The sequence below is a fragment of the Paralichthys olivaceus genome, chromosome 11, assembly GCF_024713975.1.
Source record: "Paralichthys olivaceus isolate ysfri-2021 chromosome 11, ASM2471397v2, whole genome shotgun sequence".
Lineage (NCBI taxonomy): Eukaryota > Metazoa > Chordata > Actinopteri > Pleuronectiformes > Paralichthyidae > Paralichthys > Paralichthys olivaceus.
In genome coordinates this window covers 18,683,738-18,711,174 of record NC_091103.1, presented here as the reverse complement: position 1 = coordinate 18,711,174, position 27,437 = coordinate 18,683,738, and the positions used below count along the sequence as shown (strand labels likewise).

At 40.9% G+C, this 27,437-nt stretch overlaps 1 protein-coding gene across 4 annotated transcripts in view; it reads left to right on the top strand.

The window, feature by feature from the left end:
* The window catches only part of cadm1b (cell adhesion molecule 1b), a 156,993-nt gene that overhangs the window by 93,020 nt on the left and 36,536 nt on the right, over positions 1–27,437 (top strand). For 3 of the 4 annotated variants that reach the window (XM_069534361.1, XM_069534360.1, XM_069534358.1), the window contains 2 exons: positions 19,454–19,474; positions 25,213–25,359. In XM_069534361.1, the coding sequence (XP_069390462.1) occupies positions 25,263–25,359 (97 nt within the window). In that variant the 5' untranslated portion in view covers positions 19,454–19,474; positions 25,213–25,262. The remainder of the gene's footprint in view (positions 1–19,453; positions 19,475–25,212; positions 25,360–27,437) is intronic. The other variant, XM_069534359.1, reaches the window with a different exon arrangement.

Genomic DNA, 27,437 nt, shown 5'->3' with positions numbered 1-27,437 from the left:
CAGATGAAAAATTACCTCTCAAAAGTCGTAGCCAATAGAATAAATCTGACTTCCCCTTTTTGTTGACACGTAGCCACCGTGTGAAGTTGATTTTAATAATTGATCAGCAGAAAGTGCTGGGAGAGAGTTTTGCTGATAAGCAAAAGAATGGGTTTTTGTGTTTGAATCACAACATCCCATCGATCCTCTTTGAATAACCCTTTGTGGAAACGTCACAGACTTAGGGAGTATTTATGGATCGCTCTTGACCTTAGCATTTCCCTGGGAGATTGTGTTTAAGGCTATGAAATTGACTGGCAAAGCTGCAACCAAACAATGGACAAATCCAAAGAGACAGCTTTAATCAGAGAGGAGAGATGAGCAGTTCTCGCCTTTATGTATTTCTTATTCTACAAAGACATACATCCTCATCAGCAGCAACTAAGGTGGAGCGGGCTCACCTGCAGGTTGGTCGCTCCTGGCTTGTATGTTTTTAACAACACCAATCTCAATTGTCTCCTTGGATCCATCAGCAGTTATTTGCATAAAACAGAGACAGCACTGGAATATTTTGCAGATACATTTTGAATTAGTATTATACCCGAATACCTTTGAATCAAAGTTTAAAGTAACGTCAGGGTCATTGCTGCATCCTGATGGTCAAAAAATATTTTATAACTTTGTTTTGTGCCGAATAGCAATTTGCAGCCCAAAGGCATTTTAGAGGCTTTGTAAAAAAGAATTAACAATTTATAAAACGAAAATGTTTTAGCTTTACTTGTCCTAACATGGAATCCTAAATTGATTTCTTCTTCATCTTGTCCGCAAAGAAACTTATCCAGTCGTTATTTTTTAATCTCCTTCGCTAGCCTCACTTGTCTGTTCCCACAATCTGATGATTATCGGGTCAAAGTGAAGATGCCCAGAAATGAAATTGTTTAAAGATTTGTTTTAGAGAGTGGATTCTCTCTCCCCACTGTGCCAAACTAATACGCTGCAGTTTGAGGGAGAGCGATCAAATGGAAATGGAAATTTGAGCAGCTTAAAGATGACGCTCATCTTTCCCTGAAGAGCTTGTGAAGGTTCCAGAAAAAGTGTGATTCTCCGTTTCTCTGCAACTGAAAATAGTGGCTTTTGTTCCCTGCCTCCGTCTGTTGTTTACTGGGTCTGATATCTGAGATTCCTGCAAAGAGCAATAGAGAATCTTCAGTATTTTATTGGCAAAGAATCAGATTAATAGAAAAGCATTATTAACACTTAATTAATTGTTCATTAAGGATTTATAGATCAATTATAAGCAACTGCTAAACCTTGATCTCCATCATAGCAGCAATGACTTGTTACTCCAGGTCTCTCCAGGTTTCTCCACATGTTGGGCTCTACAGAGAAACATGCTCCGGTGTCTAAAAGGTTTGAGCTGTGTAGTATCAGTTTCTTCAGTCCTGCTCTTTGGGTCAAGTGAGTTTACACTCCAGCAATACCAGACAAACTTGGTATTCATACGAGTCTATTCATTCCTCATCAACAAATCCTTTAGTGAGGGAAGCTGAGGGCTTAAAAAGCACGAACGAAAGAAAACATGCACCCACAGTGCTGCTTCTCCCAATTAGTTCCAAGCTATTAAATGGTTATTTTGCCTAATTCTGATATTTGATAAGAGTAGCAAGAGTCACAAAACACGAGGAGAAATAAGGGCACAACATGCATCAAAGGCTCCAGCCACCTCAGACCCCGGACGTTGGGGTTAAACCGGGGCGTCTAGTCCGAGGGATTTTGATCGGTTCGCCAAGTTCTGTCCCCTTTGGTTACTGCCTCTACACTTGTCAAGCTTTCTTTCCCTGTGTGGCAAGTTTACAACGATGACAATGGTAGATTTACCCGTGAAGTGCACAGTGATTATTCACACAATGAATGTCTGATTAGACACAGAATTAAAAAAAGCACCCCTTTCATGTTTGGCCAACAACTTTTTTCTTTTTCCGCTGAAATCATGACGAGCAGATTAGATTTAGAATATAGTGAAAGCTAAATAATAAAACTTAAACTCCATCACTGCCACTTCCTGTTTAATCAACTTCATATTAAATGTATCCTTTTTGGAGAGCCAGCATAAGAACCTCGGTGAAAGGAAGTCGTGTCCATGACAAGTCTCAGTTGGCTACTTACAACCAGCAGAACAATTGAATGTCTTCTTTGTTTTCTGGACACATTCATGGATTTCGACTGAAAATGGTGCCTATTTGTTCCTGTGTGAATTGCTCACCTGGTGTAAATGCCGAAAAAGTGTCTGGGTGTGTTCAACCCTCTGAAGCACTCCTATCATACCTCTGGGCAATGAGAATGACATGACTACGTTTTGGGGCTGGCACTGCTCATGAATGCTATACTGACAGACTTCAATCCACAATAACACAGAATCTCTTTGGGGAAAAAAGTATGGTATCAAACTCAAAAATAGTTGATTTCATGGTTAATTTGTTTTTATGATTCAGGGGAAACAAGTCATCATTCAGTTTAAAGCTTTCTTTAAGTTTGAAATCAGATTGGGCAAAGAAATTTCATTTTGGAAAGAGATCTGGTTCCAACATGTAAGTATAGAATGGTAAATAAAGTGATTGCATGGACATGACAATTCCTTTTATGTTGAAAAGCACATTCATATTAAAAATCGAATGATGAAAACATGTTGAAAAACCTATATATCCATTTAAAACTAGGAAATACATAATGATTCACAAATAACCATTGTAGGACCTATTTATGGGCAGAAAATAAAAATGTAAATAGTGTTAAAATAGCTGACTCTAACTGGATCAAACAAAAAACTAAATATATTGATTAGAACAACAACAAAGTTTTACTTCCCTTGGTAGTGCATATCAAAACTTTTCTTCTTAAATTTCATGATATGAGCTCCATCGTGCAGAAATAGACCCGAGCTGTCAAAAAAGTACGGATGATTTACCATTTTCTCACCTGAATCCCTAATAAATGTGTTCATCACACTAATTGTCCATAATTATATGACTTCTGCGCCTCTGTTAAATACTGCAGCATTTATGGTTTCGCTCTGTTTTTGTCTTTGGAGGTACAGCGCCCGCATGGTTTACTTAGATGAAAGGTGATTTCTCTTTTTAAAGCTTTTCGACACGACTGACTGAGGCAACAAATTCAAAGCATGTGGTGGCAGAGACACAGAGTCGCTGACAGTGATGAAAAAAAAAAACGAGACGCTGAGAAGAAAGAGAGGTAGATGCCAGCTAACAGGATAGTTGTTGCTACGAAGCAGCTGCTGATCTGTAATGACACTGATATATTCACGAGATAATCCAGGCATGTGTGTGCAGATCCTTCTTTTTGGCGTGCTGAATCAATACAGACAAAGTAACCACCAAACACAGATCTACGTGGAAAAACTAGCAGCTGTACTTCATGTTGGTGTTTATCAATGCATCAGCCGTTGCATTTGCACGTTCGACCAGGGCGTGCCAAAGTTGCAAGTGTTGATATTCAGTTGTGGGGACCAAGTATTAGCAGTGGATTACAGGTGACTAGCAGGCTTTAGAACCTCTTTCCTGTGATACCCTTTGAATCTGCTCACCCTCTTTGAAGTCGTGTCAGTTTTAGAATATCTTTCCCCTTTTATGTTTAACCATGGGTGTTTGCGTTCAAGGATTCTTCTTCTTCTTTTTTTAGAGGGAGGAGATGAAAGCATCACAACAGTCAGCATCCATCAAAGAGTGAAAAAAAAACAAGAAAACTCTGGGAAAAGTCCTGCACATAACGAAGCATGACTTGTTAAAACAACACGGGGCAGTTGTTGTGTCTGCGCCGCAGCGGCGGGCTGAAGAGTTGAATGACAGGTGGATCCTGACAGAGCTCTCTCACTGCGCTGTCACTGAATGTGATCAACTGATTGTGTTTCGCAGCAGTAATGAGCTTTGCAGCGTTTGTGTAATGTGCCAGGAGTTGATTCGTATGCTGGAAGAGCCAGCTAATTGTTCACAGTGCACATTCCCCCTCAGTCCCATGGCTCCTCTGATTTGGATTCATTTAGCCTATATTTTACCTCATTATACAGGCCTGTGTTATTGCCAGGTTGCATGTGAGTTATTTTGCATTGTTGAAATTGACTCTGGTAATTTAATTTAAAAATCAGCTATAGAACCCCTGCACCTCTTAAATACTAAACAGCGAGGTGCAGATGTAAAGTGAAATATATCTAAGGGTTTTTGTTTTCTTTTTTGCTGCAAGATGAACTCAATATACTTGATTAAAAAATATCACCCTCTTGCCGTTTTATTTTATTGCTCTTGACAGTGAGCTGCAAAGATATCTTTTATTAATTCCTCATATCAAATCAAAAAACAAAACTCCCAAGCTGAACTTAGCAATGACATACGCCTCCTTCCACCTTGTACACAAATCAAATTTGAGGGGCCATTTTTATTTCGAGGAGCAAAGCTGGCTCGCGGCTAAGAGCAGTAAGGCCAGGAAGAGGATGCATAGCTGCAGTTCAGTAGGTCTGTAAGCTGAGGGATGAAAATGTTCTCTGATGCTGATCTTGGGGTTGTTCGGGATCCCAAACAGCAGCACAGAGAACTGACAAAACTGGGTATTTACTCTGGCATTCCAGTGGCAGTGTCCTCCCTGTCCAAAACAAACAATACCCTGTGCACAGCCCTCATCTTCCTGGAAAACACACTCTCACCAGCATGGTTTGTGCAAAATTCGCTCAAATGCCATATTTCTGGTCATTAAAGCTCCAGCTGTCTGTGCTGCTGCTTGTGGTCAAATCTGACATGTACTGATTTACATTTGAATTTGAAAGGAATCTCCCGAGTCGTGATTCACGACTGCCGAGAATCTTCCTGCGGTAACTGTGGCGTTAGCCCGGAGGAAGGTTCAGACACTATCCATAAAGATCTCCCTGACTTTTCCTGGTTGATCATTATATCTGATTCATGCCACTCACACTCTGCATGACTGTGTGACTGAAAGCTTGTGCATCAGTGTGTGAGTGTGGATTCCTGCTCTGCGGCTTGGCAGCTACCATTGTGTGGGCAATGCACCCCTGAGGGTAGTACCCCACAAAGCAAGTAATGGCACTAAGCATGCAGATAGAGGACTGATTTAGACTGAGGGGCGTCTCTAATCTTATGAGGTGTCAGCAGTGTTATGCCATAGATTAGCCGACTCTTTCTCTTTATTTCCTCGATGATCATCATCTCCTCTCTGTTCATCACCTCCTCCGGCAAGGACTGCTGTGCAACATCCCACATTCACATTTTATTATTATTACTAGCTGCAGTAATAGCAGCTGGATCTTTGCCGTTATATTAGTTGCTATATCCGAAACATGATTTTAACATTATTTCTATTGTCGGTGGAAAAAGATTGAATGAATCCGAGACATCTCACAGTTGGGCGTTGAATCTCGATACTTTTTCTAAGCAGACAAAATTTGTCAAATTAAATATTTGGAACCTAATGACAAATAATAGAATGTCTGTTTCGAATGTAACCTTGTACAAGACTGAATAAACAGATTTGTCACCAGAATCAAACAAAGTTCCTGTATGAATGAATCTTTGCAGTAGCTGTACCACATATCCTTTAAACGTTGTGGCCATCCCAGATAAAAACAAATATATGATTTTTATATGATCTTGTAGGGTATTTTTGTTTCAGTACTGAATCATATGTCGCCCCATAGCCCACTATTAGTTCCTATTTTCATTGTTTGGTTTTAGTTCCAAGTATTATACAACATCCTTAATAGTCTTTAAAGAAACTTTTAATTAAAAGCTCCATCACACTGGAATAATTTGCAGCCTCACTCAGATCTATTTCTACTTTTCATGACCTCATTGCTTATCTTATGTCAGTGTTAATTTACTCCTCTTAGTTTTGTCCAGATTGGAACAGATGTGACGTGAGCAGTGTGGTTGCTTGAGAGCCTTTATGCATCACTTTATAATTTCCCCATGCTGTTATTTGCATTTACTTTTCTTAAACAGTGTTGACTAGAGCAGTGAGAGTGAACAAAGAGAGTGAAATGCTTTTGTTATTGTTTTTGATATTGAAACCAAAAGAAACTGCTTTATGATGCTGAGACACTCGTATATAAGCCAAGGGGAACTGAATGTCAAGTGAATCAAATTACACGTTTGAGCCATTGTTCTCAAACACATGTGGTTATACTGAAGGTTTAAGAAATGGATTTAAATACCTCTTCCATTGCAGAGCACAAGTGTGAAACCAGCATTATTTATTCATCATAATGTCAGAATTTGTGTGTTTCCAAATGTATGCAGGCAGTTGAATCAGTGAGGGATAGACACCACCTTTATCTGTGCAGGGAGAGCCAAGGAAACAGTGTGTGATGTGAGCATATTGGTTACATGCACCGTGTGCTGTATCACCATACAGATGCAATAAGCCTCTGTGAAAATCCAACGGTCTGTTGCACTAGTTTTCTTGGCGTGTGTCTGACTGGAGTTGAGTCTTTGATGTTGCGGCGTAAGATCTGAAACTCTGATCTGGAACTTGACACATATGACACTATGTGAGATTGCATCAGGAGATTTGGCACATGCAATATAATGTTCCAACTCGAATTGCACACATCACAGCCTCATGCCTTGTCCATCCTCATATTCTTACTGCTATGCTCAAAATAAAATGACTCATTCCCATTAGAATAAGCTCAGAACGTTATACCTTTAAATTGACAGTGCATTGTATACTAATGGTGTCGGAGCTTTGGTTGCACGGTGTTTCCCAGAAGCAGTTAGAGAGGTGTCTTAGCTGTTTCTGAGAGAGACGTGGGAAGCCATTAAAACTTAAACTGTGTAAATTGCTGCAAGCAAATGTGGCCGCACCCTAAGTCATGTGGTAGACCAACAACAAAGTCAACCTTTCAGCCCGAAACACAAAAGCGGCTGTGCATATAAATGTGTGTGTATACTGGCTGCATTACATTGTTCATTTGTGCGAGTGGGGGCACATGAAGATTAAAGAGGTAACGTTGACCTATGGAAGCTGGAAACAGCGGTGACAGACAAATCAGAGCGACGGGAACCCGCGGCGAGGACGCGACAAACATTGCAAAAGAAATGAGGATTCAGAAACAGTTCGATTGATCATAAAGGTGCAGAGATTCCCCTAACAAGCTTAACAAGCCACAAATGGTGACCAGATAACACAGATACTACATTACACAGATACACTACATTAGTTAACTGAGGTTGTTCTGCAGAGGATGGAAACAGTTTCCCTGCTGATACTTGGTATTCGCAGCAGGGGCAGTGAAATATTATAACATTTTCGACAGTTAGACTGCAACTAATAATTATTTTCATTATCAATTATCTGCTTAACACTTTCTTGATGGGATTTACAGTAATCTTAGTCAAGGGGAAGCAAATAAGTTTTGCCAGATTTTCATTGTTCATCAGGGGAAATTGCCCCTCAAATAATACTGTATTTCCTGGCTTTGTCCAGAGTAAGCAGAATAATATTTCTCGAAAGAGAAGTTACTTTTCTTTTAGTTTGAGTCCTTTTTTAGGTCAGATCTGTCAATATTATACAAATCCACAGTTGACACTTTACATTCAATGCCAAGGCTGAGGTGAGGTTGTAAAGGTTTGTAGCAGTGTGGTGTAGTGAATAGATGTGTAGTGCATTAGTCAAGAGACCACAATTTTCATCCTGTCACAGACCTTCATATTAAAACTGGAGTATGTAACTTTTTTCATGTATTTTTGTATGAAATATGTTGCAAAACATATCTCAATGTGGAGATGTGCTGTCAAAGGCGTCTGTGGCCTTGACTCGCTGAACAGCCTGGCAGCAGTGCGGAGATATTCCCTTCGAAGGTTTTTGAGCTAGCTTTGCTCTTCTAACCAATCAGAGAAAGCCAAAAACAGGGGTGGGAGCGCACAACTGTCGATCAATATGTGAATGTGCCTTTAGTCCGCTGCTCCTCTCACATAGAGGCTTCAAGATAGTATCAGCCGCTGGAGGATGTCACTACGGCTGGCTCACAGGTTAGCATGCCCTGTAGCTGAGACATGATGAGGATGAAGGTAAAGGACTGATGGGAGTGTACTGGAGCAGAGAGAAGGACGGTGGACAGAGCAGAATGGTTTGCCTCTCAGTGTCGTAGCAGCGGCAGCTTGGTTTCTAGAACTTGCATATTCTAGCGTTAATTGTAACCATGGTCTTTGTCTAACGTCAGATAAAGTCTTGCAGTTTTCAAACCCCAACAACACATTCACAATAGTTTATTCGCAATAACCAAGGGACTTTTGGGGGCGTCAGGGACCTGTTCCCTCCAAATGATACCAAACCACATCATTCCAATCTTTAAAAGATTCTATTATCAGAAAAATTATAAACAAAATGCATGCTTTTGTATACACATAAATAATAATAAAGCAGCAAATATAAAATGCAAACGTCCACCACCATCCCGACACATCATACACACACATTTAGACTTTACTTCTCCACCAAACCTCCATAAGGTCTAAAACCCAAAAGGTTTAGTGGCATGGGGTCTCATTAGGGCATTTCTGACTGTGGTGTTGTTGCAGTCTCTCATACATAGCTGATCATTTTCAAATTTGTTCTTGCTGTAGTCCAACGTAATCAGCTGTCCTCGGGGGCCTCCTCTCAGCTAGGGGCCCAAGGAAATGGCCTGCTTTTCCTACACTGCTGCAACACCCCTGATGACATCATTCATACTGTGGATAGGTGTTGTTGAAAGCGAGAATTGTTCATCCATTATCTATACAGCTTAATGGAGGTATGAGCCAATCCCAGCAGACAGGTGAGAGACAGGGTACAACCAGGTCAGGTCATTAGAAAGAAAAGAAAAAAGTCTAAATCAAGACAGAACCTTTAAATAGAACATTTCAGAGAGTGAATACACATGAATAAGTTTGTAGACTGTGGGTGGAGCAGTGATTAACTCACAAAGGGAGGATGTGCTGACCTGTATGTAACTGTCATGTCTCCTGTTCGTCTACAAATATTCTCAGCAGATCATGGGATGTCTGCTGTAGATGCAGCAAGTCAAACAAATGAACTTGGACAAGCTTGTTTGCTTTTGACTCTGCTTGTGGATACGCTCTCCCTTTGATCACATGGGTTTCTGCTTGTTTCATGCACGTTCAACAAACATACAATCACAGGGATTGGAGACTAAATTGCCCGTTGGTACTAAGGTAAATGTGGACCCCAGCGAGCCTCGCAGCCACTGAGGCTAATTGGTATCCAAATATAGAATAATAAACCTGTGCTTTGCCCACACTACTGGTCGTCATGGTTATACCTCCTCAGGGATGAGTTTGAATGCCGGCACCATTCAGACTGATAGCAACGCAGTTTTTTTTTTTCTCGCTCTCTTTTTTTCTCCAATGCGTTGGAGTTTACGTGTGTGTTTCTGGCCTGTCAGTGCGGCACATCAGCAGTCGTAACAGGCGGTCCCTGCGGAGGGCAGACTGACAGGTAGGTAATGATCAAAGAGGCCGTTTTCTGTGTTTCATGTTGGGCTCAGAGAGAGACACATCTGTACCGCCGGTGCCTCTGCTTTTTAATGGGCTCGGGTTGCAGATAGCACTCACTCATCTCACACACATGCATACACACACAAACACGTACATGCGCATGCATACAAGTGCGAGCACAAGCTCGAGTCGTTTTTGAGACTCCTCACACTGACAGCTACTAACGCATTTCTCAGATTCAGCCTCACTCTCCCCTGTGCCACATTCCCTCCCTTCTAATAAATCGCTGAACTCCTGCGGCCTGCACACCGACTCTCAGTCATCTCAAACTGTCATCTGAACTGTATCGCACGTCCATAAAATATTAACCTGAAGGGGAAACACAGTCAAAGCCACCCAGCCTGTCTCCAATCTGACCACCCCCCGCCTAGGAAGCGAGACTATCTATCCGACTCAGGTGCCAGGCGTCTCACAGATATCTTACCTTCAATCTTGTGTCCACAGTTGCCGGTGGCTGTGTGGATGGGTTTGTACTCCGCTCGCCTCTGTTCAGCCTGCCAGTTTTTGTTTAATCAATTGGAGCAATTCAGATTGTGTTTGAGCGAGGCAAAATCTCTTCTCAGCTCGGATGTTGCTGGAAACGAACTGCATCCTTGAGGATGGTGTGAAAACAGCTTCACTTTATCTCAAAGATTAAAACTTCAGGGTCACGGTAATCTGTCCTAATGAAACTCTCAAGTCATTTGAGAATCTCTAAACTCTGTGTCACACTGCCATTTTGGGCACTCACTTGTGTGTATTTTAGCTGACTGGGTTCATACATGAGGTTTTAAATGAATGATTGGCAGACAGGAGGGTTATCTGTGTGCTTTGAGAGGCAAATAAACTGGCAATTAACCAGTGTTAAGGTTTTCACATAGCCAATCACATCAAACGTAAAGCAGGTAGAAGAAGCACAAGGATCTGATTTAATCATCTATAAGAGCTTCTCCTTTCTAACGTCTTAGGTTTAATCTCTTAATTCTGCAGGAGCATGATTTTTTCCACTTTCATTTGTACAGGACTCACATAGTGTCACCATGGCAGTGGTCTGAGACTCAATAGGCCTTTTCTTTGCACAGACACTATTTGAAGTAGGTTGTATAAATGGTGATTCACTCAGACATCAACCTAGAACCTTCCTTTACAAGTGATGGAACAATCGCACAACTTTATCTTTGCTTTTCATTAATCTGTGCCCAAAGAATTTACGAGTACTACGGAAACAAAACTCTCTCTAAACCTTATCCCCAGTCACTGAGGTTTGAAGCAAAAGTAGGTCACACAAATGCTGAATCATGCTTCATTTCGTTCTATCATTACTCAGCATGGACTACATTAGTTAAGCCTCTTTAACATCAAGGTTTTCTGAATATCCCCTATAGTGGTGTTACAGCTGGAAAATCCTCCTTATTCTGCATTGTCTGACAGAATGACATATATCTCTATCCGCCTGTCCCAACTCTTCAGTCTTCATTGGAGCATCATGATGTTCAAAGAGCAATCTTTTTAAACCCAATGCTCCATATTTTTATGGCTGCACCATTCGATCAAGTAGAAATCCTCTAAGACCTGGAAAAATAATCCTCTACTTCTGTTGTGTTTTGTATGGATGGATTTTTTGTATTTGTTTTTGCTTTTCATAGACTACAGTATGTCCAAGTATATATGTATTGATTTGCTTCCCCCTGCACAAGTTGTATATAATCATTTAATGCAATGGTTTTTATTCACTGTCTGATCAATGTTGATGTTTGGGAGCCAATGCTGATACAGATAATTCGATAAAAAAATCTTCCAATACTTATATATATATATATATATATATGTATATATGGTAATGGTTCCTCCAATCAAACCATTACGCCAAATAAATTAAATGAAATACAACCTCAATTAACAAAATAAACATCATTTTAAACATAAATTCAGATCTTTTCTGCACATCTTTATTCTGTACGCATTAGCACCAATACCGATATGTGTCTAAAAGTCTCTCATTGGCTGATTATTGGCCAGCTGATACATCACCAGTCTGTCTTTGTCTTGTCAACAAACGCCTGAGAACTCGGCTGATTCTTTTCTTTTACACACTCAAGTCTGGAGACATATCCCTCTGAAAGCCAACAGAATCTCTGAAAGGCAGGAAGGGATGTGTAGCTGCAAAGCTTCAAATGATTGATAACCATTTGTTTTGCCTGCTTAATACAACATAAACTCTCCAGCAATTCATCACCAGAGTGAGAGTTTTTCACAGTGCCTCTGCAAAGCCCACTAAAAATAATTCATTTTCTGCAAGCTACGATCCAGGCACTAATGTTAAATATTCATGCAAGTCCAGTCTAAATGATGTGGCCATTGGCACACAGTTAGAGCACACTCTGTGGAAGGGAGGAAATGTCAAGCTGTGAATAAATGAAAGCAGTGAAGCCGTATATTACCCTGCCATTGTGAATTTACTATAGTTGCCATTTTGTACGGCCACTTCAAATAGATCTCTTATATAATCAATACAAGCCGTAAAATATCGAGCATATTGCCACGCTGGCAGTAATCTGGACTTGTGTTTGCTCATCCTTTATTCATTCTCAGTATTTGTTGCCTAATTTGTGCCTCATGAATGTTAACAGAGGACTTTGTGCTATTTGTGTTGTACTGTTGGGCGTGTTCAGTGTAACAGACTATCAAAGCAAAGAAGTTGACTCTCTTCAAAGATGTCGATGCACCGCGAGCTCCTCTTGTCACATGAGATCAATATGGCTTGTGCCTATGCAGCTGTTAAGGTTTGATTCGTATTGATTGCCATATTTGACAACTGCTATCATCTATGAGATGCTTTCACCACATGGCGTGCTGTTACGGAGAAGCTGTTGTCATGGTTGCACAGAAATATTTTTGAATTGTTGCACGCCATCGTTCTCGCCACAATATCAGTAAGCACAGTGGAGAGAATGGGCAAAATATGATAGAACTTACTGGGCTGAGTATCTATTTGGAGTAACTCAATGTCCGCTGTGCATCATTTGGATGGAATGGGAAACGTTAAATGGCCTCATATTGACAGACACATGCCACCAGTACTCATTTTTATCACACACACATTTACACACATGCAGCAACCTCTCACATACACACATTTCCTCCTGCAGTCTCTGACTAATGAGGCCTAGGGCTGGAGATGGTTCCATCAAGGAACTTCCCCCTTTCTCTCTAAAACACACACACACACACACACACACACTCTCTTTCTGGCTCTCTCCTCACTCAAACGCACCTGATTGATAGCAGTGATTTGACTGAGAAAAGGGAAATGGGAAATAGAAAAATGGTGCAAGAAGATTGGAAACAACGTTCTGATTATAAACTCTGTGAGGAAACAAAAGGCCTCCACTCTGCCTTTTCTCTTAGCACTGAGGTAGCAGGTGTGTGTCTGACAGGTGCCTGATTGAGGCGCACAAAAGACATTACAACTCCAAACAAATGGACATGTTTAGTGTCCCCGGATGCAGTTAATGTTTTGGGCTGATAGATGTGATTATGAGCATACTAGCTGAGGCAGCCAGAGAATGGGCACAGGTGTTATGGAGAGTATGGCTGAAAAGCAGCCATGTTATTGTTGTGATGATAATAATCCATCTATACAATTAATGGTATGTCATCGCCAAGGTCATCAGCCTCAGGGGATGTATTTAATATGTCTCATATTGTAATAATGGAGCCTCTCTCTGCTGGAGACACACACAGGAGATGCCAGACCACACAGATTTATCATCTTGGAAAAAAAAGTGTGTGTTAATAACAATCGTTACGTTCTAAAGTCACAGATTAACAAAATAACCTCAATTACCTTGATGCCATAGTCATTTATTTTGGTCTTTTTATGTTTATGTTCGACTGTTTCAGGACAAAAAAAACAAAAGCACTTTTATAACAGTGGCATAAATTAGATTGAGTCTCCTCGTGAAAAGGGCTTTGTGCATTCCACAAATGAGGAAGTGTCTTGGCCGATGCCCCAGTGGTTTAATATTCGCTGAGAGCTTCCAGACAGTGAGTGGTGGTGCAGCAGCTGTCTCTTGACCCTGCTGGACCCCCACTTACCCCTCTGACCACCTCCTTTCCACTGGGCAGGCTGTGGCAATGACAAGCCTGTCAGAAGCTTCTCCTAATGTCCTAATTACCTCTCTCTCTCCCTCTCTCACACATACACACACACAGAAACGCTGGTGCAGATGTACGCACGTTCATAGTGAGTTAGCATATACGCTGGCAGCCAGGCTAGAAAGTACACACTCACAAATATACCATGCCTCTGTGAACATTGCTCATGTGAGTTTTCCTGGCTAGAGACCACATTATAGGGGGAGACCTCTCTGTGTCTCCAGGATAGGAAAAAAAAAGATTCCTCCCTCATGACTGTTTGGTGGCTTTGATTTGGATCGTTCTGCGTGTGTTTTGATCAGAATCAGGGCTTCAGTATCTCTCCTGTGGTATCAAACACTGCTCTCCTGCTGCACCAGTCTTTTTAAACTAAGGCCAGGGCGGAAAAGAGGCCTCATAGTGCCTGCAGCCTCTGAGAGAACAAACTATATATATTTATATGCAGTTTCACCCGAAAAGAGACAATCTGAATGAGATGTGATGTGTCACTTTGCCAGAGGTTAAGCTTTGTCTCGGCTTTGAGCTTGAATCCGTCCTCGCTGAATGGTTCTGGGTGCAGAGCACATTGCCACTGCTTCACTTAAGTCCGCGCTCAGTCAACCAGTCTTATTAACATAACAGAGCCTCGTCGGAAAAAGAAAATCATTGTACCTCCCAGCGAACGCAGTTGGTGGGTGATTTATAGACCTCTGAAGTTGTTGCATTTGTCACAATCAGCGTGACTTGATAGTGTATTACTATAAAACTCCTCCTGTCTGGTATTTTACTGATTTGAGACATCCTTTCTGGTAGAATAGTGTTGTTTCATGTCAAATTACCCTTTGATAGATGTGTCACTGTGATATTAAGCAACCAGGCTTTTTTTACTTCATTTCTATTTTTTCTGCATTTTGATGCAGTTTTTTTTTTTTTGGGAGGAGGGTGGGGGGGTTACAAGGAGAACTCAGTGTCTGTCATGCAAGGCTGTGTGGAAAAACAGCCTGCCATCTACAGTTGTCAGAAAAGTGTTAGTGCTCCCTCTTTGACTTGACACAACTGCGAGAGGCGAACACTACCTGAGCTGTGCAGAGTTGTCATTAAAGTGGCTAGTGGCTTTTTCTTTCCCTCTGTCAGCAGTAGAGACAATTTCATGTGTGGTGGTGAGTGACAAGACCCGGTTCACCAATGAGATTACACGGCTTTCTTTGTCTTCAAAGACGTCACTGATGCTGAAACGTCTTAATATTCGCCTTTGATTCAAGGGGGACGTCCTTCTGTTGGTATTTATGTGCAATTGTAGATACCCATAGCACTTAACTAAGAGGAGCCAGGGCACCAAATTCCATGCTGCTTTTTATCTGCCTGCATTTCTGAAGGATTATCCCTTAATCTCCCAACCTAAAAACTGTCTGCAGCTACAGGTGTCCTCACGAGCACAACACAAACACTCCGGTCATAGATTGGACATTTACAAAGCGTATTCAATCAACGATGAGTGAGCAATTAACCACATCTATGGGAATATTTTCTAAATCTCCTATTTATTACAGTTTATCAAGCAGGAACATGCTTTGCATCTCCTATAAGCCGACCGGATAAATATGTTGCGGTCGACTCTCAGGGGAGAATTAATCTGAATATTCCCAGTGCTGTTTACAGGTGAGTGTTTTTCTGATACCTCGCTGACAGCTCAGGGTGGATTAAGCTGTACCTGAGAGGTGATAAAGCAGAAGTGGGTAAGATGCAGTTAAATTAGCACTGTGATTTAGGAATGCACAAACAGCGTTTTTTACAGTGTAATGAAAACACTCCTCTGAGGTTGTATAAATACATGATTTATTACAATTCAATTCTCCAATAATAGGCATCTAACCTCATTTATGAACATGGAAAGAATAATAACTCAAAGTCGACTTTCTGGCTTTCTTTAGAGCTTTCGATAATATTACTGTCTTTATTGATTGCTGGAGTTTTCATGGACCTGATTGAGTTGACATGTGAACAGGAGATCATTATTATGTTATCCAGAGCAGACCTCTCTTCCTGTTGGTTTAAAGTTAAGCAATCGCAAATCAAGGCCCGTTCACTTGCTTCGTCAGCAGATGGAGAAGAGCTGCTGATAATTACCTACTGACAAAGTACATTCATGAGTCAAAGCACAAACATTAAGGTTAAACAAGCTACAAGTCCAGACACGCACCAAATGCAAATATACAAACAAATATAATACCACAGGCCACACTGTAAGTGCACCAGGACCATAAAGGGAGTTATTTTAAAGCAATGAAGGAAGCGTTTAGATTTCGACCATGTTCGGACACTGATCATAGCTCTTTGGGAGTCATCCACTTCGCTCTGCTGTCAATAGAGTTTTGAAAAATTTGTTGTTGATAGTTTGTCTGAAATTAAGTTGAATACAAAAGAGTTTTATTGGATGGTGTCATACCAATATTGGAACAAAAAGAAATCATGACAGCATAATTTATATTAAACTTTACTTTGCTTTTTAATGTGCATTACTGATTAAATAACATGCATATTTGACTTCACTCACTTTCAGTCCACCATCCACCCTCAGCCCCCTAGTGTATAGTTCTTGTTTGTTCTATTTGGGTATTTGATGCAGATTAAATATGATTATTTTCTGAAAATGTAATTTAGAAAATTGCAAAAGAAAAACACAAGATTCAATCTGTTTCTTTGTCAAACAAACATTCCCTGTCTAAAATGTTGCCATCATATATGACTAAGAAATCCAGAAATCCAAAATATTCACATTTGAGAAGTTGGAGTCTCTGAACTTTGTCACTTTTTCTTAAACTTGTATCAACTTAAACCCAATTAATGGTTTCTCAAAATTGCTGCTGACTAATTTTCTGCTGACCTGATTAACAGATTAATGGCTTGCATCTCTTTTATGGAGTTTGGCCTTTTTTCATGAGGACGGACAATCTGAGATGTGAAACACTTAGTGAGGAGCCTAACATTGAAAACTCTGCACATTGTGGAAACTCACCAGTTCTACTTCACATATGCAAAGGGCATTTAGGTGTGAGTATCAATGAAGCATCTTGTCATGTAATTCTTTAATGTAGATTTGAAAATAATTATCCCTGACATCAAAGACGAGCATAAGGTGCTGGAAATTCTTTTTTTCTTTTTGCAGGGACAGCTGAGACTCTTTGATCGGTTTCTTTTGTGAAAATCCTGACCTCAGAAGTTGTCCGTGTTTATTCGGTTCACTCTGCAGGAGCTCACTGCTCCGTCCGTTTTTCTAAGAGGAGAAAAAAGTTTGAAGCCCACCTCTGATCCTTCTAATTAAATGAAAACACAGTGGGCTGCCCACAGTGAGACAGCATCGCACGTACACACACACACACACATATACACACACACACACACACACATATACACACACACACACACACACACACACACACACACACACAATCAGACAGTACCCAGTGTGGATCTCTATGGGAAACTACAGAGTTCCAGCATCCAACTCTGCTGTGTCCTCTAATGCAGTGCGATCACACACTTGGCTGACATGCAACACGCCGCAGATCATGAGCATAAAATAAGCAAGGGAATGTTTTACCTGAAAGGAGCAGCATTAATTCAAAGGCATCGCACTAGTACTGAGGAGAAATGTTGTCTCATTAGTGTTACCCCACTGCTTTTACTGAGCTGTGATAGAGAGAGAGAGAGAGAGAGAGAGCGAGGGAGGCTATGTGCCACTCTCACCACACAGACATCCAGTCTCCAGAGATCTGAGTTTGCCTCAGCGACTGAAAAATAGTGCAGATTATTATGGATTCATAGTGGTGACAATGGGTTGAACACAGATGCCTTAAGACCAGGACACGTAGACACTCAGCTCTTATAGAAAGCGTGATGTATTGTGGTCCTGTTTTCAGCAAGAAACATAGCATCACGGTGGAAGGAGAGAGGAAAATGCTCCACTTTTCTGTTTCCAAACATAATGCTGCTCATTGTGTGGAACGGGAGAATGAGATTTGGATGAAAAGGAGAAATAAGTGAGGAGACAAGAACAGACATTATTTGGAGGGACGACTGGCCTGCCTGCTCTCATCCCTCGCGTGATTGACAGATTGGTGCAATGGCTGCACTTGCACGAACGCCATCACATGCATTTCCCCAGAAATCTGTCTATCAGCACTGTCTAAGCAGAGCGACAGCCATGACATCTAATCACGGGCGGGCTGGCACCTCATAACTTCTACCTAATGTGCTGCAGGTACAGAGGAGAGAAGGGGAGCGCAGGAGACACACCACAAGAGCTATTTATAGGCCTTTCAGAGGCCACCAGCAGGAAGTGGATGATAGTGAAGGGTTAGGGAAGGTGTCACCGTACTATATCACAAGTCTCTCTGTTTATATATAGGCCTCTGTTGACAAGATTAAACACTGAGATGCCCCATTATCAGGCGGATGCGTTTTTCTGGGTTACACTGCTGACAAAGTAACATAAAATGAGGGCAGATATACTACACATACAAGATGATAATGAGTCATTTACATAATGTTGCTACAACATTATAATTACCTGGCAATTAAAGCAGCTCAAAAGCCTCATTATGAGCTGTCCTGGGGGCTGATTGGACTGGGACGCATACGGTGCACTCGATCAGCCTCTGAGTTTCAGACTGGCTATCAACCTCAATCACTCCGGGTCTCTTTTTGTTCAAATCGCTTTCAGCTGGAGCAGAATAGCCTCAGAAGCCTCATTACATTCAATTATTACACAATAAAGACAGAGGTTTGACTGACACTGGACAGCCAGATATCGCAGCCGACTTCTGGACAATGTTCAAAAGTTGTTTCCCATCGCGTGTGATTTGTCACTCACACTTTTTTGTCCTGGGGGAATTGCTGACACATTGAAAATGCACAAAGGACTGTAACAAGGACATGTGTCATACCTTACACCCTTATTATACCGGCAATGACAAGTGTGACAAGCAGTCACTTCAACAGACTGTATGCTCAGCACTGCTGCTTGTATTGCTTACAGCCGGAGTACAGAAGTCCCAAAGTCTGTGGAATGTCAATATATTAGAATAGGGTGTGTGAAATGGAATAAATGTAGATATGGATGTGCAGCAGGGGGAGGAGGTGTGTGTGCGTGCATGTGTGAGAGAGAGAGAGGGGGGGGGTTGTTTATGAATAGCAGACAATGAATGATGGAAGCTCTCCCGAGGGTACAGTCCCTGAGCACTGCTGCAGGGACTTGGGAACACGCCAGTCTCCCATGCCCTGTGAGATGCCAGTTTGGGTGGGCACTGTTCCGAATGGGTGCTCTCTCTTCTCCAGGATACACTGCAGGTCCCAGGGGAGCATCTCCAGGCAGTGGCTGCTCCATAGCAGGGCTGGCTGGAATCTTAATCAGGGACATGAGGGGCAGAAAACAATGTCCACATATCCCCTCTGTTCCTCTATATTAATATTACATGCAGGGTAAACGGATGAAGGGAGAAAAATGGCTCATTATGTCAGGATTATACACCCGTGGAAATATAGAATTGCTGGATTTTGTACTATTTGCTTATCATGATGCCCTTTTGTGTATTTCTCTTAATCTGTGTTATAAATTGTATTATATATGGAGCTTTCGTTTGATTAATTGCAACTCACCTCTTAAAAAATGATGTGTATGTTTTTTGGTACCAGTGGAATATGACTCTATGCTTAAGTCCTGTCAGCTCACAACCTGTCTGTTTTCTTCTCTTCCCCTCTCATCTTCGCCTGCGCTGCAACAGGAGCTGCTGAAACCGTGACAGGTACTCATTCTTTCTTTCTTTTTTATTTTTTGCTACCTTCTGTTCATTTGGACTTGCTCGCTTCTGTCTGTGTCTGTTGTTTGGCTGTCCATCGCAGCCTGTTCATCTGTGCATATTTACAAGAATGGCTGGTTATGTTGGTATTTTTCTTTTCAGGAGGGAGGAGAGAGACATGCACTCACAATGACAATCCATTCTTTTTATTCTCACATCAACACTCTGCCATATGTAGATTTCAAATTTCCAGGCAATTTGGTCCCCACTTTAGTTTGTTGTTCACTGTCTCTTGACATTCCTTAAAATTTCAAGTGAAGGACTGGGGGAAACTCGCAGAACCACAGATCTGAAAAAAACCCTGTATCAAATAGAATATATTTATATATATAAGTCACATGCAGTTTCTTATGTCCACTTTTGCTAGTGGTCTTTATCATTTTAAATGTAGAAAGAATGGAAAATGGCTAAAAATGATTCCCTAAACAATTATTCTCATATAAAATTGTTCGTAACAGAAAATATTCAAATAACATTTGGCTCTTTCAGCACGTTGTCATGACATGTGAGTGAGTATCTCTCTTCTCCTTTCTCCAATGTCTGCACACAAGCACTTCACTTAAACAAATGCACTAACACTGTTTTTCTTAATGTCCTTTCTAACATGGTCTGAGGTTAAACAAAAGTAATTGTGTGGTTTGGGCAGCTATTGTTGAATCTAAATTAACCAAAAAGCCAAGAAGTAAGAAAACACATTATTGGTACCACTTTCTAATAAATGAACAGCGTGCAAAACACTTTCATCTTTCATCTAGGTGCAAACCCCAACTACAATTGCTGCAAGACTTAAATGCACTTCGCCTAAAATGTGTTTACTTAATTAGAGTTGGAGGTGTTGGGAGGCATTACTCCTCTGTATCTGACAAATGAATGTAGTAAAGTAAAACATTCAACATTTAAGGGTGCAGTTATCAGCTGTCATAAATTCTTTATAGATATACATATTTTTCTAATGGCAAGAAAACCATGCAAGTCAAAACAAGTCTGTTTTGCATTGCCTGGTTGTAAAAATATTTTTTTTCCTGGCATTTATTCTTTAGAATGTGGTATCCAATCATTTAAGATACACAACTCATTTATTTGTACATGAGAGAAACAACACCTCATGTTTCCCCTGGTAAAATAAGAGAACATGTGTTTCTCAGTTCGAACATCCTTATTTTATAGTCATGTTGTAGCATCATTATACAAATGGTTACACAGAGCCTCTGAGAGAACTTATCTTTGGTTCTAAAAAAAAAAAAAAAAAAGTCGAAAGATGGTCAAATTAATGGGTATGAACATTTTTGAAAACTTCCCATGTGAAGGGTCTCAGGGAAATGGCACAGCGCTAATTATACCCTGAGACAGAAGCCGTCTCGCTTGTGAACATCTTTAAAACAGCATTTCATCATAAGGATCAGGGTTTAATGACTGAGCGGGATAAAGAAGTGGTGGTGAAAAGGCATCATCAGAGACTGAGAGGGGGAAACTTTTATTGTTAATGACTGTCTATAGTCCTAGTTGTTCCTTGAAAGGACACGACAGCGGTGACTCCGGGAGGAGGAATTGGGGGTCGGCTGTCCAGCTTTTTGCTTCCTCTTTCATGTCTTTTGATGTCCAAACAAGAGAGAACAGATCAAAGAGGGAGCCAACTTGATTCAAAAGGTGCCTGTCTCCAAACTTCTAAAGGGAGGAGCCGCTCCGCTAATATTTCCTGATTTCGTCAACTTTTTGTCAAAAGTGGCCAGGCTGGGTGCTGCTTTGCATTTTGAGCGCGGCTGATGAGCCCCAGCCTCCCTGCCAAACACTCGACGCCAGATTGTACATCTCCTCAGAGAGAGCACAGACTTTTGAAGGTCTGTATTTCCCTCTGACTGTTTCATTCAGTATGTTGTGATGCGGGAACAGGAGGGCAGCCATGTGTAGAGATACAGGCACTTTACTCTTCCAGACAGCTGCTGGAATGAGTGTGAATTTATCAGCCAGTCATCTGTGCCATGCCTCTGCCCACTCCCCCTCCATCCCAACCCACTACCCAGAATTAATGACTGCCTCCCCTCATTTGCACCCAATCATGACCAGGATGCAGAGGCAATTGAAAATGTTTACTCCAATTGCAAAAACCCTCCATGTTCCTCAGAGTGGCCTGTTTTCACTTTGATGGGATTGCTAATCACAGCGACGTTATTTATGTGTGTTTTGAATTGGAGATGAGCCTAGGCTGGAATATTGGAGGGGGACCAACCTTGCTTGGGGCTGCTAAACCTTATGGAGAATTCATCTATTTCATTCCCTTTCTCTCAGTCCAACAGATTGGGAGCAGAGTAACCTTGCTTTGAGGCTGCTCTGTGTTGCCATTTTGGCTGCCAAATATATTATTTTTACAGCAATGAAATAAAATAGACATCAAAACACTTTGCATTGCTCTTGCGTCATCTCCAGCAGCGCTACGTGCATGAACAGAGGAGCGGAGCACACCTGGTATCACCACGGACTTTCATATGTCTGACCTCACATATCCAATATTATTTTGAATGGATGTTCCGTGATTATCTTAGCAATGTTTTAACTTATTTATTTTACTATAGATTGTAAACAGCTTATGTGGCTAACTCTCAACTACCAGGCTACCTTGCTAAAGAGCTACAAGGAATACAAATGTTTCTATTATAAGCCATACCTAAAGGATATTATATTCTGTTTGCACATTACTAATTTAGCACAGTCTGTCTACAGTATATCTGTATGTATCTATCATCATCTCTCCCTGTTAAACCCCCAATAGTAGTACACTGATTTTGAAGTAAAGTAGTACATTGGAGCCAACCCAGAATTAAATCCATATTGGACGACCCTGCACTTCAAAATTTATGTCCAGTGCCAGTGTTTCATACCAGTGCAGGAAATATTGTGCCCTATATGTAGCAAAGTGGAAATTAAGAGTGTGAAATGGGCATGTCGCAAGTCTGATTTTTATGACCTGAGTTCACGTCCTGTCACAGACCCGCAATTAATGTTCAGTTTTTATTAACTGAAACCTTAACCTCAACCCTACTTTAAAGTAATAGTTAGACAGTTTGGGGAAATATGGTTATTCACTTTCCTTCTGCGTGTAAGATGAGAAAATTGATATTAGTCTGATATCTTTATAGTAAAAATGCACCAAGGGCCAGTTGCTGGTAAGCTTCGCTTAGCACAACCATTGGAAGTAAACCACCTTTGCCCAAAAGTAACACATCATGCAAGCATCTCTACAGCTCTCAAATTAATATGTTATAACTCGTGCAAAAAAACAAAGTGTGAAAAAGGAGCAGACCAGCCAAGAAATAGCATAACTCCTGGTAAAAAGGTCAATGGTAATACTTCAGATAAGCTAACTTGCTGCTGGTTGAAGCCTTGTGGCAATAACCTTTCCATCTCTCTGAAGGTTAGATGAACTATTGCTTTATCCAGTGTATTTGCGAGAACCTCAATCATTCCCCACCCATTACCACATTGCCTGCAGAAAAACATTGGCATTAGATCTATTCTGAGGTTTTTTGGTCTCATCTGGCATCAGTGTTCTCATCTGGCAGGAGTTGTCTCAGAACAGGAGGTCCTGTCTACATTAACACCCATTTACATTACAATCTCCTGTGTTACTCTGATAACTTTTGTTACCACTGACAAGTCAACATGAGTAAATACTCCAAGTCATACTAGTCAGACAATGGCGATAGTTCCTGGACATGAAGGTGCTTCAAAACTGACTCCCACATTGATTCCCACTAAATCAGTCAACAAAACTTTCCCACTTCTTAATATAAGCCAGTTTTTTTTTAATTTGCCTTCACCATAGCACTGGGTTTCAAGTTCAAATTGGTATTTTCATGGTCGCCACTGGCTTTGGACAGCAGTCAAGCTGATAGTGGTAGCCGCGTTGCGGTTTGGTGTTTGCTACTGTGACGCAAACATTAACACAATTTGAAAACAGTATGAGTCCTTTTTAACTTGAATGAGACCTTTAAGTGCAATACTTAGCAATTGTTTTTCAAACTTTCGAAAAACAACAAAATATATAATATATTTTGTTAACTTGTGTACTTACATCACCTAAATTGTTCAAACACAAAGAATTCCCCAAATCTATTTTGGTTGCCTTTTAGGTGCATCACATCCACTTTAGCCGTGACTTTGTTTGTCTCTGCAACTTCTGGGGTGACTTTTGATGATTGAAAAACATTCTGTTAGCCAGTCAGCACTTTATTGGTCAATCGCAATGGATCATGAATATTCATTGTCGTTTGCTGCATAACCTGAATAAAACTTTAACATATTACCTCATCTGTGAACACGAACTGTGCCTGAGTCGCATCAGGTAGATTTTCAGTGGCAAAAGTGGTAAGGACAGCTCCCATGATCCCACGCTGCCTCACAACGTCATCAGACTCGTTCTTTTGTTATTGTTTTGATTGAAAGACTCCTAGTGGCCAAAGTATCACATTGTATGTTTAAATTATGCACATTGACTACCTGTAATTATAAACTGCATTAAAACTCAGCCATGGATTAACTATAAACCTTTAATAGACGGTGGTGTGTACTTTTTGGATACAATCTGTGTCTTTTTTTGCCACTTACCTTCCCTTTGTCCTGAACCTGAGGCCTGGCAGGAGAGTGGAATGAAATGGGTAGTTCATTGCATCAGACAGGTCTGAGGAGCGTTTCTCCACAGGAGGTTAATTTCTTATTTCTTGCCGCATTCACAGAGTTCATTTTGAATCATGTTAGTTTGGCTGTCTATTCTCATTATCACTATCTGAAAATGCAGGTGTCTTTTTTTTCCTTCCACTTTGTAAATGTCAGAATGCAATCGAGGTGTCTGACAACTTGGGCATGCAAATGTGCTTTTGATGTTTTCTTGGGTCTGTGGCTGAGAGTGTTGTTCCTTCGCTGGTCTGAATCTAAGACATTTAAAACATGCTCTCCATTCTCCTGATGCTTTTTGGCTTCTGACAGATAAATATAGCACAAGGTGATTTTTGATTCTCTCCCTCTCTCTTGTGGAAGATGGGGGGAGACAAATCCAGGCTTTTTGTGTTGGGTTTGGAGTGGCGTGTAAGTTACGATGACAAGGTCCAGGGTCTGTGTGTGGCAACAATGCCAGTGTACAGAGAGGGACTTAGACTTTTATTCCTGGAAATACAGAACAGAACCACTGAGCACACATTGGTCACATGGAACCTCAGATGGAGGGCTCTGATAAAGCTTAACCATAAACAGCATCCAGCCTGGCTCATCGCTCTCTTCTCTCTATAACTCCCCCATTCTGCCTCCCCTCCTCCCCTCTGCCATATCCACTACTCACCACTTTTTTACACTCTTTCTTTCTCTGTTTTTCTTCCTACCCTCTCATCTCTGTCTACCTTAGTGGGCAGCAGAGCTTACAGCCCATCTGGCACTGACTCACAGGGCCCACTCTGAGCTGGGGGAGATCAATAGTGACAAACATTGCACATGGCTCTTATATTAAAAGGATTAGACATGACTGCAAACCAACAATCTACACGGCCTATTCACATATCTTCACACTGTGCATGTGTTGACAAGCAGTCCCCGCAGTAAGACATATAAATATTTGATTGTACATGTCCAGACAAGGACGCTTGTCTCCCATTTGAAATGTCAATCTGCCATCTGTATTCTTTGTCTGTGTCGTGAAGTCGAAGGTCAGAACCTGGCAACCGACAACGTGTCGGTGATCGAGGGGGAAATGGCCACCATCAGCTGCAGAGTGAAGGACAACGACGACTCTGTCATCCAGCTGCTCAACCCCAACAGGCAGACCATCTACTTCAAAGATGTTAGACGTAAGTCCCCGTGCCTCATCTTCCATTTACACCTTCCAATGTGTTGTGGGTGATTGGATTTGAATCAGATAGAGCTTAGCCACATGACAGTGCAGGTGTAACTGCACCAGCAATTCACTGACAACAGATTGTGATGCAACTGGCCAAACCACATGCAGAGATGATCAGCGACACATTGTATCCAATGAACACAAGCGTTGTCCATCCACATACTATGAGGGCGGAAATAATGATGGCGCGCAACTATTCCATACGCCGTGGGAGGCAGCAGCGAGGCAGCTAGCAGCTGTTAGCCACTAAACACATGAACCATATGGATGGACGGAAGCGTAACAGATAGATGGAGGAGGATGTGACACATACTGGACAGTGATCAGATCACAATCTCAGTGTGGAAACTGGAGGCATCACGTGGAAATGAAATCAGGTTAAAATCGGGATACAATCTGAATCTGACATGCTTTTAAATGCCAGGTGTAAATGGAGTCCCAGATGCAATATTAAATACATGATCTGAAATTCAATGTCTTAAAATTTTACTTTTTGCAACAGACAACCACAAAATGTTTTTAGTCGAATGGCTAAAGTATTCGGAAAGAATTATTTTTTTGTGTAGATTTGTCCATCCTCCATATCTGTAATAATCTTCATTTAGCAAGCATCCATTCCACTTCATCATTAAACATTCACTAATATTTTCTTCACTATCAGATACTGAAACTTTTTATTGTTGGAACATAATGTAATTTTTTAGGTAATGTCAATGTACATAAGCACATTGGGACATTAAACAACTATTCACTAATGGATTAACTGATCAACATAAAAACTACATGTAACTATTCTGAAAATCTTTTCCCTGTTTAAGTAATTTTTTAATCCTGACATTTGAAAAGTAATTAATTTGACCCAGTTTTTTCTTAAAACTACATCCAGTATATTCCTTCCCCCTCGTCTCCTGCTTTCTTTCATTTGTCTTACTTCATGAAGCCCTTTGAAAAGTGCTTTCAAAAGTGCTATAAAAATAAAGTTATTATAGTTGTTATTATTAAAATCTATGAATATGCAAGTAGTCTTTGTTATATTTAACTACCAGACACAAGATGTCTTCTACTTCACTGAAAAGTCCATTCTCAGGGTGCATGAGCACCAGAGAGTTTCCACATCACACTCGTTAGTCACATATTTGACAACTATTGTCTCTAAACCAGATGAAATGTCAGAGAATTGTACACTTTTGCAACCTACATGTCTTAAACTGAGATTTCAGGTGGGCACAGAGAAACGTTTCCTTTCAGCAGATGAACATGACAACAGCCTCTTAGTCTCAAACTCTGCACACATGTCTTTTTTTGAGTGGAAGGGAACTAAAAATACAAAGATGGCGCCAGCTGCTCAAATGTGACGATTTGCTGCTTTTCCTTGTCTGAATATTTCTGGGTCTCTGACGGGTCGTCGACAAAACAAGACGGTTTGGGCTCTGCAATGTTGAACTAGGTATTTTTCACTACTCCAAACATAAAATAATTGGCTGCTAAATTGATAATGAAAACTATCATTAGTTGCTGCTCTCATCTTGACTTCTCACAGGTAGATGCCATGGCTGGTGTCGCACGTCAAGATCCGATCTGTAGTTGAATAATCTCGAGATGTGTCATCAGGCTTTGTGCATATTTCACTGCAGTTGTGTTATAATGTGTTACACAAGACAAGCTGCTACAACAGTTTTTTTTCTCCAGTTTTAAGTATCTGTACTAAAGGAATCTCTTAGGCTTTAAACATTAAAGCCAACATATTAGATATGACTGTAAAATCAGCTGGAGCTTCAGGTTAGATTCTGCGTGCAAACGTAATTCCATCTGCCCTTGACTCTTTGACTCTTTTGCACAAGTCATTAAACTCAGAACACAGCGAGATTAATATGAGATAATTCACAGTGCTACCATGATGGGAATACTTGTGTGTCCTTGTCACTGTTCGATTTTAGCGATAATCTCTTAGATTAGGATAATATTGAACATTGTGATTATGCATGAGGATATGGGCCACTCCTTCTTTAAACCAAGTTTTTGTCTCTG